Raw genomic sequence first — 12,385 nt, 5'->3', positions numbered from 1 at the left:
CCTACTTACAATTCATCATAACACCACATTAGTCTTATAAGACAGTGCAAAACCTAATTATAGGCCACATAGAGCATTAACTAAAGGAAACAGTTTGTGTTATGGTGTGTTTCATGTGCCTATAATTAGGCCACATATAGCATTAACTAAAGGAAACAGTTTGTCGTGTTATGATATATTTAGCATTTGCCCCAGAATTTTTATTTTATACCGAAATGTTATTATTTACATTAAGTCAAGTCAGAACAGATTTGATAAACTTCCACTTTTTACTTCCAGCTTCCACCATGGTCTCATCTAGTAGTATTTGAGAAACATCTTACTTTAGGATGTGGTTAAATCTAAAAGATGATGAGGAATCATTCTTTTCTTTTTCCTGACCTTTTCCAGGCTCAGTATAACACCTTCTATTCAAGGACAGCTTGGGGGCACTCACTTATGAAACATGCAGACATGAGCAGCAAGAGATAGCTGACTTTTGGGTTTGGGTGCTGGTCAGGAAAGTATTCAATACTGTTACTCCAGCCAGCCACTTGGTGTAGTAATCAGTTGTGTGGCCTGTGAAGTATGAGAAGCCAGTGGACTACCAGTTGGCAGAGTTGGTGAGAAATGTGGGAAGTTATAGATTATATGTGCATGAAATATATTTGAGAAATGCAGATGAGGCATCTTTTGGTACAGCACATAGAGAAAAGTCTGAAGACTCTTGCTACAATGGTTTTCCCCTTTATTGCATGGTAGAAGTCTACAACTATTTCATTGTTTGCTAATACTCATATTTTGCATTAACCCCTTTTGATAGCGACAAGAGATATAAAAAGGAAAGTGTACATTCTGTGGAAAACTAAAAAAACGATGTATATATAACTTGTTCAAAATACCTGTTAATATTTACCATCCACCATGAGAGCTGTAAAGATGTCACTGAAAATCAGAATGGAAACCAGAGAGAATACACAAATCTGGTAGAGAAGCATTTATTTCAAAGTTAGGTGTTATTTTACAAAAACTATCTGAAAATTACAGTTTAACAGGTGCAATTGCAGAGGGTGCATTTGCATATCACTCTGTGAAGCTTGAATTTTCTTTTATAATTTTAAATTCTTCTAAGTTAATTTCATTCATCTTTAATATTAAGTTTTCTTAGGCCGGGCGCGGTGGCTCAAGCCTGTAATCCCAGCACTTTGGGAGGCCGAGACGGGCGGATCACGAGGTCAGGAGATCGAGACCATCCTGGCTAACACGGTGAAACCCTGTCTCTACTAAAAAATACAAAAAACTAGCCGGGCGCGGTGGCGGGCGCCTGCAGTCCCAGCTACTCGGGAGGCTGAGGCAGGAGAATGGCGCAAACCCGGGAGGCGGAGCTTGCAGTGAGCTGAGATCCGGCCACTGCACTCCAGCCTGGGCGACAGAGCGAGACTCCGTCTCAAAAAAAAAAAAAAAAAAAAATATTAAGTTTTCTTGTCCATATAAAAACATGAAACCATATCTCTTCATACTCTGTCAGCAAAAAGTATCTCATAGTTAAATAATGTCAGATACTTCATAGTTAATGCCATCAGATACTTCAAATAGAAAGTTAATGGAATCAGAGAAAAACTTTTGGAAGCCATTTTAACAAAGTCGAAACATCTGACATTATTGCAAATACCATGTCAGTTAAGATTAAAAGTTCAACTTTTAACATAATTTTGTTTTATATTGATAATACATCTGTATGTCAAGAAAAGCAATGTTTTGTGAAGATTAAGTATGAAGCGGAAGTGTTTTGGGAATTGGTTGAGGTATACATGTAACTCACAACTGTGTCCAAACACTTTATCCATCTCAATAAAAGTTGTAGTTGTTAAAATTTACAAATATTTCTCTATGTACACAATTAGAGTAACTGAACTACAAAATTTTTGTAATAAAGCTAATGTGGAATATTTTTAAAAATAACTAAGTAGGGCATTATTAGCAGTCTTTCTTTACTGCCCTTCAACTGGATTTTTGAGCCTTCAAATAACTACTTTTAAATTAACCTTATTGTTTTATAAATTGGTATTGAATTTATCTTAAAAACAAGTCTATAATTGGTACATGCTACTAGTTCATGAACTATTTGTGACTGGGTCACAAGATAAGGATCTTGGGCTAAAACATAAATCTACTACATCATTACACACACCATTTAAAGAAGTTAAGATATGTTTGTAATAAGACTTTCTCAATGAAGAAAGACGTGTTTGTTTCTGGCACAAGCTCCTTATCTTGGAGAGTTAAATAGCACTGCTCTACTTCTAATTGTATTGTGTTTAAAATCAGGTGAAAATCTTTCAATCAAAATATTCAGTGAATGTAGTGCCAAAAACTGTAGTTTGGGTGCTGTTCTTGAAAGATGACAGGCCAGGCACAGTGGCTTACACCTGTAATCCTAGCACTTTGGGAGGCTGAGACAGGTGCATTACCTGAGGTCAGGAGTTCAAGACCAGTCTGGCCAACGTGGTGAAACCCCATCTCTACTAAAAATACAAAAAATTAGCCAGGTGCAGTGGCGCGCACCTGTAATCCCAGCTACTCTGGAGGCTGAGGCAGGAGAATCACTTGAACCCAGGAGGCGGAGGTTGCAGTGAGCCGAGATCATGCCACTGTATTCCAGTCTGGGCTACAGAGTGAGACTTCTTCTCAAAAAAAAAAAAAAAGAAAGAAAAAAAGAAAGATGACAATGTCAATGCAGTTTTTAATGTTCCTCTAGTTCTCCATTGAAACACATACAGAGACTAAAAATGATAAGTAGAAAAAACAAGATTAACACTTACAACCAAACTAGGTCATGAAGTATCCCCACAAACCCCAAACTGTGAATAAGTGGGAACAAACCACTGACAACTACAAGATCTGTGTGCACTACCAGCATTTTTGCCAGAGGAGGCAGTAAAAAGCAATAAGGCATCTGATATACCTGGATAAGTCCAAAATAACCACAAGCTTAGCAAGCAAATTTGACTATAGCAGCTCAAACTGGGAGAGGATGGCATACTCTATAGGTATGTTTTAATGGTCCATGGTAAGACCAAAAGGAGCTATAGCAGTCTAGACTCTTAATATCTCTCCAAAGAGCTAACCAGTCAAAGTGCCCCTCCAGTACAGAACTACATACTGAGGAAAAACTGCTGGAAATAAAATCCAAATTGAGCAGTACAGAGACAATAGAAACAAAGGAAAAAGATGTCCCCAATAAAATTGGGGAGGTGAACAGAACCAGGAAATCTCTGAAAGCAAGCTGCCATATTTTGAAATCTTACCCATCAAAAAATTTTTAAGGGAAGAGGATGTTTTAATATATAAAATTTAAACATTACTCTTAAGTCAAGCCTCCATTCTAAAAGGTTAAGAAAATTAATTTTACATAAAAATGAGCAAAAGAATAGGATTAAGGTCAAAGTTCCTACAAAATTATTATAAAAACAAAGAAGATAAGAAGTGGACTAATGCTGTTACGGAGAGTGAAGTCACACCAGAAAGAAGTGTCTATAAAACAGATGAGAACTCTAGCCTAATACTTCAAAACTAGGTAAAAGTTGTTTTATAAACGTATAATAAATGAGAGAATAATGTTAAGTTGGAATTAGAAAACCTCAGAAATGAGATGCTCAAACTCAAAAAATTAGAAATAAAAATATTTGAGAAATGAAGACTGACTAAAAGCATAAGGAACACAAATAAATGGAAGAGGTAATGCCTTAGAAATAGAAACTAGAAAGGAGGAAACTTTTGAAAACCAAAAAGAAATGAAGAGAGGAAAATAATTCAAGAGGTGTATATATAGAATATAGGCAAAGAAGATCCAGCATAACATAATAGAAGTTCCCAAAGAAGAAAACCAAGGCAAAAGAGCAGAATAAATGTTAAAACAATAATTCAAGAAAGCTTTTCTAGGATAAATAAGATCTGGAGCTTTATATAAGGGGGAAAAAATTATATTGTCACTAGACTTTAACTTTGGGCTTTCTGGCCAAAGAAATGAAGCTTCTTACCCAAGATGCTCAAGGAAATAAAATGTGAGTCAAGGATTTTATATCTAGCCAAACTGATTTCAAGTACAAAAAGGACAGATAAATTGTCAAAAACACAAGAATTCAGAGACTGTTGTTCTCATTAGCCATTCTTTAGGAATCAACCAGAGAATGAAATCATTCAACTAGAATGACGAGAGAGACAGCAACGTAAGGATTGATGGTGAGCAATAATATTAGCAGATAGCAACACTTTATATAGATGTATAAATTGATGGATCTAGATATTGGTTTGTCTGCTAATATCACATCACAAGAGCAATGGCAAATAGAAATTATTTTAAATTATAGCACATGAATGCAGTCACCAAAGTCCAGGCTGGACATTGCAGGACACGTGATCTAGTTTTTGCAACAAATAAATTACAAGAGAGGGAAAAAGTACAGGAGGGAGGGAGAAAGAAAGGTAGAGGAGACCTATAGCTTAAAGTTAAAAGACATTAAAATTTTTTTTAAAAGCAAAGCTAATATTCATGTGTACACTCTAGGGTGATGAACTATGAACTGTACAGAAGAGAAAGACAGTGATTACGATAAAAATCATGTTAATGAGTTACTTTGAGGTGAAAAGTAAGGAGCGATGATCTAGAGAGATTGCATTGTTTGGACCTCTGTGAAGAATTTTTGATGGTGCCCCTATTTTTAATTGGGATAAATGTATATTTGTAATTGGGAAAAATGTGTATTTTGTAATTGAATAACATTCACAATGTCTAAGATTTTATAATATTTAAATTTGGTATAGCATCCAAAAAAGACATAAAATAGAGAATTTGTTCAAGGAGAATTTTATCTTGTAAAAAAAGAAGTACTAAAGAAAGGTACTTTGAATTAAGGTAAAAGGAAACAGTGAAAAGAATCTGAAATATTTGCACATTTCAAGAATATCCTCCATTTTGTAGAATTTTCTCTGAACTTACCATATATACCTCATCATCTGTTTCTATTTCCTAAATTAAACATATTATAGCTTTTAGGGAAGTCAGTTAAAGGTGAAAACAACTCCAGATTTAAAGATGATTTTAGACAATTTTATGCAAAAAAAAAAAGAAACTAATAAGATCATATTGAAAAATCACATTTAGAAAAACACAGTAACAGTCTTAGAGACAAATATGGTTAAGAAACTGATTAACCATATGTATGGTATATGAAGTACCAAGAATGATGTTTACAAACTATTAAGTTCAATCAGTGTATATAGCTTTAATATATATGCTTGCTACTTTTACTTTTTAGAAATATTTTTGCAATGTTTTTGAATAGAATAATTTTGTATATTCTACCAATATAATAGACCAGCTTGAGAGTCAGTCAATGATTGTTTCCAAAAAAAGAGATTGCTAATTTTTTAGCGCCCTCTTTTACTCTCAAAAGTAAGGCTTCCAGTGGTTTGGCTCCTCCTTCTCATCTCTCACCACTCTTTCCCTTCCACACTGCTCCAGCAACACATCCCTTCTTTTGGTTCCTAGAATGGGCTTGGATTGTTACTTTCACATCTGTCTGGCTAACTTTGAATCCTCCTTCACATACCAGCTTAAATATTACAATCAGGGAAACTGTTCCTGAATTTCCAAACTAGAATAAAGATAAGTTATTGTCACAGTGATCCCAATCGTAACTAATAATTTGTGTGATTATGCCTACTACCCGTTTTCCCTATTGGATTGTAAACTCTGCAAAGACAGGAATCATGCCTGCCTTGTTCACAGTTGTTTTAGCAGAGTGTCTAACATTGTAGGAACTTAAAGTTGAATGAATTGAGTGAATGCATTCATAAGAGAAGGAAGGAATCTAACATTTATTGAGCCCCTATTTTTTGCCAGATACTGTAAAAAGAATTTTGCACTTAACTTTTATTATCGACATTGTGATTCAGATAAAAATGTCCCCCTCCTTTACAAATGTTGAGTCTCGGACAGGTGGTATAACTTGCCCAGGGCCAAATAGCAAGTGTCAGTAATAGTTGGTTTGCCTACTTCCTTTTTCATTTAGCATAGCTGTAATGAGGACATTTAAAATAACTTTGTAATATTTTACTTTCTTAAGAAATCTCTTTTGCCATCTTGTTTCTGTCACCTTTTCTTTTTGAAATTACGGAAGTAAACTTGAAATGATCACAGAATGAATTTTTTTATATTCATTCTTCTATTAAATATTAAGAAATTCTAGTTTATTAAGTCTGTGTTATTGAGGATTAACTTATTACAAATTAATGTATCCTTAATACATTTGGGTGTTTGCAAATCAGTTTTTGGAAATTTGCAGTCATAAATAAATGGACTACATAAAATGATAAACTAATGTGAACTTTTTTATTATCAGCATGTTATCAGGTGGTTCAGATGGTGTGATTGTACTTTATGACCTTGAGAACTCCAGCAGACAGTCTTATTATACATGTAAAGCAGTGTGTTCCATTGGCAGGTAAGTATTAAAAATGTAAAAATTTATGAATTTGTAAATAGTTGAGTATTTTTTACATCGAATGCAAAACATGAAAATTGCAGTCAAGTGAATGGTTCAGATGACATATTTGCATGGCTGTTCCTTGACACTTTGTTGAAAATAGTAACTGACATTGAGGTATAGTTTTTTTAACAAGTGTCTTCCCCAAAGCAATTTTGGTGTCAATTTACATCTCAGTAACTAATTAGAGTTTTTAGTACCACTTAGTATAAGATTCATTTATAGTCCTTCAGCTAATTATAAACACAAATTAGATTTTCAACTGATACTAATGGAAGAAAAAAGTTTAGATATACTAAACATATTGGTATTCCTTCACCAAATACACATACACATATACCCACTTACCCTCTCTTGTCTCTCTACTTACTCAAAGATGCCTAACTTAAAAACATACATGTATAATACTTGTCTTCTCTGACTGTTCTCTACTGGCTTACCAATCTTGTGGTAATTCTTTTTAAGTCTCTAATAAAATGTTTTGTGGCATTGTAATTTTTCCATTGTGGTCATTTAATCCTTTCTCGTCACTTATATCCAATGTGATAATGAGCAGACCTTTGAATTAACAGGGAGAATGGGCGCTGAGAAAATGCTTTCAAGAGGGCAAACTTTGTAAACATTAACATCAACAATCTGTTACAGCTCTTCCCAATGCATTAGAATATATGCTATGGAATATTTATGAAGAGATTTGCTATTGTTTGTTGGCTCTGGTGCTTCACATTAGAAATACAAATTTGGGAAAATCAGTTAATCTCAGCTTCAGATTATTTTGTTTTAGAAATCAGTATACATGCCCTGTGGTTCTTACACATTTCTATGAGAATTAAATGAAATGTTATCTTTTTAAAAGCATGTCGAAAACTAAAAGCACTGTGTAAGTGAAAAGCAATGTACTTACAGGAAAACTTAGTACAAAACAAGATATGCCTCAAATACTCTAGAACTTAGAGACTTAGGCCATTTATACTCTCTTCCCACCCTCAATAACAAAAAAAAGTCATGTTAATTAATTAAATTCATTTTTATCTTATTTTATCCTAGCTAACATTTTAACACTGAATTTATTTTGTTACATAGCAAAATAGTATTTTCATCTATTCCATGTGCTATATAATATTCCATGAGGGACTGTGATTTGCTTTTTTTTTTTGGTATGTGACATTTTTTGGTAAATGCCTTATTTGTCAATCCTGTTTTACAATGATTTAATTCTTGGATTCAGACTCCATATTTAAAAGTGTGACTTTGAATTTGAAAATGGATGTATAGTATGCATCTTTACAAAATGAGTTATAATAGCATTTTGTATATCTGAAGAGTTCACAATCTAATTTAAAAATAATTTCAATAAAGACTATTATTAAGTTAATGTGACTTAGACTATTTTCTGATACTTACTGTTAGTATACTTAATGTGTTTGTCCTTGAGCACTAAAAAGATTCCTCTACCAAAATTCTTATTAAATATAAATGAGAATAACAAAACATATATAGTAACATAATAAGATATTTTATCGTATTTTAAAATTTAAACTTAAAATATAAGTGAGCTTTTATTTGTTATCACTACATTAAAAATTTGTTTTATTTAAAAGTAGTGTCACTGGAAAAATCTCTGTAGAAGTCAATATTCTTAGGAGCAAAAGGAAATCAGTCTGCTTATCTTAAGCAGAAATTTATTGGAAGAATATTTATTATCTTACATAACTGTCAGGAAGATGGGAGAATCAGACTTAGAAAATGAGCAGAAAACAAGAGAAGTCAGGATAGAGAACACAGTCAGGGTCACACCACGGGAACATTAGTTTGGGTTTTGCTATATGTCATCAACATATACTCTCAACTCCTCAGCTTTGAATAATGGCTAACTCTCCCAGGAAAAGAGAATGTCTAGAGTCGCTTGCTTTCTGTAACAAGAGATAGAGCTCTTATTTTCAGTAAAACAAAGGGGATTCCCCCCAAATAGGAGTTTGAATGCTCATCAGTCAAGAATAAAAGGCACATGTCCCCTACAGTCCACCCATTTGGCTGTCCAACATGCATATACACCTTTTTTCCCATACTTATCATTTTTTAAAAGAACGTTCCAGCCTAACCTAATGCAAGTCTTCACTATACAGCCTAAAAGGTGATCATCCTCTTCCCCAAAGGGTGATGAGCCTAAGTTATTTTAGTTACCACACCTGGCTCCATTTCAGGGTGGGTCATGTTCATTTTTCCATGAGTTTAATTTATCCTGTATCAGTATTACACAATTTGTGGACTCAATTATATAGTTAACCTATAAAAATAATTAAGAGAGGAAAGAAAGGGAAAATTCGCTAAAATATATAAATATTTACAGAGAAAAAAAGGAAATATGAATAGGCACTATAGTTCTTGTAATTTTGCAGCTGTTTTAATGCCAGAGCTGGTACTTAAGACTTTCCTTCTTCATGTTCTCATTCCTTCAGATAGCACCACAACTGTTTAAGGTCCAAACCTTCATCTTAAGGAATCCAAAAGCATCATGATTGTATCTGCATAGGGTTACAGAAGTCGTCTTTTAACTTTTGTGCTCTATGGGAAATTTCAAACATATACAAGATTGGAGAGTTGTATAATGACCTGTATATCAATCACCCAGCTTCACCAACCATCATAACCAATCTTGTTTTGTCTCTACCTCCCACCCATCCACCCTCATAAGTATGTTGAAGCAAATCTTGAACAATGTATCATTTCATTCTTAATTATTTATATCTGTAAAAGAAAAAGACTTTATGAGCATAACTACAGTACCATTATCTTAAGTACACAAAAATTATCTATATTAAATATCCAGTCTGTGTTCAAATTTCCCTCTTTGTCTCATAAATCTCTCTTAACAGCCAGTTTGTTTGAATCAGGATTCAGTTAGGTAACACACTATGTTGGTCACTGGTTCACAGCATATACTACATCCTTCAGGGCAGCATACCACCCTCACAAGGTGGTGTATTGTAGCTGACGTCATAACTGAATCTTTAACATGTTATGTTATTGTGGCTGGTGGGTTACATAAGATGTGAATCTCATGGGCCTTCACCAGTTGCATTCTTTTGTCATAGAGTAAATTCCTTGATAAGAAGCAATATTGTATGGAATACCATGGAGGTGTGTGAGGCATTCAGTAATTCTAAGAATAGTAGTGCTTTAGAAAAGAGACTTTGGGAAAGCAAATCCAAAACCAAAACAGCTGTCTCTTCCAGTAAGACCAAATCACTCTTCCAAGATGAAAGAAGTCCATTGTAGTTGGTTGATCCCTCCAGGCTATATATAGTACAGAAACAGAGAATGTCTCATATTATGACCCTTAGTAGGAGGCATGCCTCTACGTCACACTATGGGAGCCTAAAATTAGAGATGCCTGGACATTGATTCTCGCCTTCTACACAGCCAGGACACAGGCATGTGATCTCAGTTTGACCATTCCTATCATCCTACCTGAGACTACTGCTTGTTCTTAATATAGTACCAGTTTTGAAACTCACATAAGTCAGTTATCTGTAAATTTTGATTGCTGTTTTGTAGAGATCATCCTGATGTTCACAGATACAGTGTGGAGACGGTACAGTGGTATCCTCATGACACTGGCATGTTCACATCAAGCTCATTTGATAAAACTCTGAAAGTATGGGATACAAATACATTACAAGTAAGTACATTAAAACATTTGCAGATTGCTTTGTAGGATGAAGGAGAATTTAATCCTAAACCATTTTAGTATGTTATTTGCTGAGATGTCATATATGTTAAATGTGAAAGCAGTACAGTGGTTAAGAAGAGCTAGACTGCTTGAGTTCATATCCTGGCTGTGCTACTGACCAGCCGTATGACATTGTGCAGATGTCCAAACCTCTGTGTGTCTTTCTCATCTGTAAATGGGAATAATGATTATAGTATGGTTGTGAGGATTAAATGAGCCAATATATGTAAAGTACCTAGTACAGAACATACCATATAGTAAATGCTCAAAAACTATTAGCTAATATTATTATCCCTTTGTGAAAACTAGAATGATCTAGTAATCTAAAGTAGAAAATTGGATTTATCTTTGATCTAAAAACTTGAAGGAAGAAGCTGTTAATACTGTTACTTAGTAAAGGCAGGCAGTGGATAATAGTTTGTATGATATTTGGTCAGATTTACATTCTGAGTACTAATCTTTTCTCTGAGCTCTACTCTGATATTTCTCTACTTTTTTACAGTACCTCTATACTTAAATGTAGTGTCACCCCTTCAAACTTAACATGTTCCAAACTGAACATGATCACATCTCATTAAATTTAGTCATAAAATCTTAGCAATTCTTTCTTCGAACTCTCTCTTCTCTCTTTTCTATTTCCCTTGCCTTTACTGCACATCCAGACTACTAAAATCACTGCCTTAACTTCCTTCTACATTTTCTACACTAAGTTTTACCCCAGAGTTAATCTTATTATAAAGCAGTTTCATCATGTCACTGTCCAAACCCTCTAGGGATTCCCATTATCTAAACTCAGCCTAGCATTCTAATTTCTCCATAACATCAGCCCTTTTTCCTTCAATCCTACATTCTACCAGTTTTCAACACAAACGCTTTGCTGCAACTGAATTGATCATACTTTGAATCTGTTGTATTCCCTGCCTCACATCCCTTTCCCTTGCAACTTTTCCCTTCTCTTAAGGTCACATCCTTTTTTTACAATTACATTGAGCCAAGACTACAGATACCAGAGTTCTAGTTCCATTCTGCCACTTATGAGATTTGTTGCTTTAGATAAGTCATTTAATTTGTTAGCAAATGTCTCTTCAGCTATAAAATTAAAGTGTCAGACTAGATGGTGTCTAAGGTCCCTTTTAGTGCTATCATGCAGTTTAGTGATTTCAGCTTCCAGAGTACATATTAACCATTATTTTACTTTATAGCACTGTTTTCTGTATTCTTATTTCAACACACTCTCATACTACTTTATAATATCATTTTCATACTTGTTTGTCTTATTTGTTGTTCTATATTGTTACTTCCCCAAAGAAAGTACTATGTCTTATACATTACTAAATTCAGTGCTATGTACAGTAACTGCTGAGTAAATGCTTTAAGGATGACTAACAATGTATGTAACTGGCTACATATTAATAAGTAATAAAATCATGAAGTGTATTGTGATTCTAGTCAGCAAAACAAAACAGTGTTGTGTATATAAATTCCAATTTAATACCATTCTAGTAATTCAAACTAAATAGATGTGATTTTTTGACCTTACTACATTAGAATAATCCTATTATTTCAGATTTCTTTTCATAGCAAAGTGTATTTATTAAAATACATGTCATTGAAAATGAGAATGTATTTTAACAATTAAATGAATGTCATGAGTTTTCACTTCTGACTATAATGGAGTATCTTGTAGCCAAACCAGCACCTCCATTGAGAAAACCTAGATAAAGCATAAACAAACATCTAGTTGAGGGTTTTAGAAAGCTGCCAAGAAATCTAGGAATTGAGAATTAGATCCTAGAGAGAACACGTACAGAAATGCATTCAACTTTCTACACACTGTTTTTCTCTTTGGACATTTGTCATTAATGTAGGGCAAGAGACTGAGAAGACACACATTGGATAGCTTCTAAGAGGCAGATAAATGAGTGGGACTTTAGTCCATTTCATACAGCTAGAGAGACAGAAATTGGAATGTGGGCTGCCAAGACAGCCAGAAATTAAAGGATCAAGATCACAGAAAGAAGAGAGATGCAGAGAAATCAGCCTGACATCTTGCACTGGTTTTGTCATTGAGGTATTCACTAACCAAGCTATGCGAGACCATAGACTAAGAAATGAAGCAGAAGAC

The 12,385-nt window shown here is 34.1% G+C and overlaps 1 protein-coding gene across 1 annotated transcript in view; it reads left to right on the top strand.

Annotated features, from left to right (window-relative positions):
- LOC112626910 (guanine nucleotide-binding protein-like 3-like protein) overlaps positions 1-12,385 on the top strand; it is a 69,126-nt gene that overhangs the window by 18,896 nt on the left and 37,845 nt on the right. Inside the window, 2 exon segments of the mRNA XM_025389309.1 lie at positions 6,384-6,485; positions 10,086-10,209. Coding sequence (XP_025245094.1) covers positions 6,384-6,485; positions 10,086-10,209 — 226 coding nt within the window.

Source organism: Theropithecus gelada, chromosome 6 (assembly GCF_003255815.1).
Source record: "Theropithecus gelada isolate Dixy chromosome 6, Tgel_1.0, whole genome shotgun sequence".
Classification (NCBI taxonomy): domain Eukaryota; kingdom Metazoa; phylum Chordata; class Mammalia; order Primates; family Cercopithecidae; genus Theropithecus; species Theropithecus gelada.
This window is presented reverse-complemented; position numbering and strand designations above follow the sequence as displayed.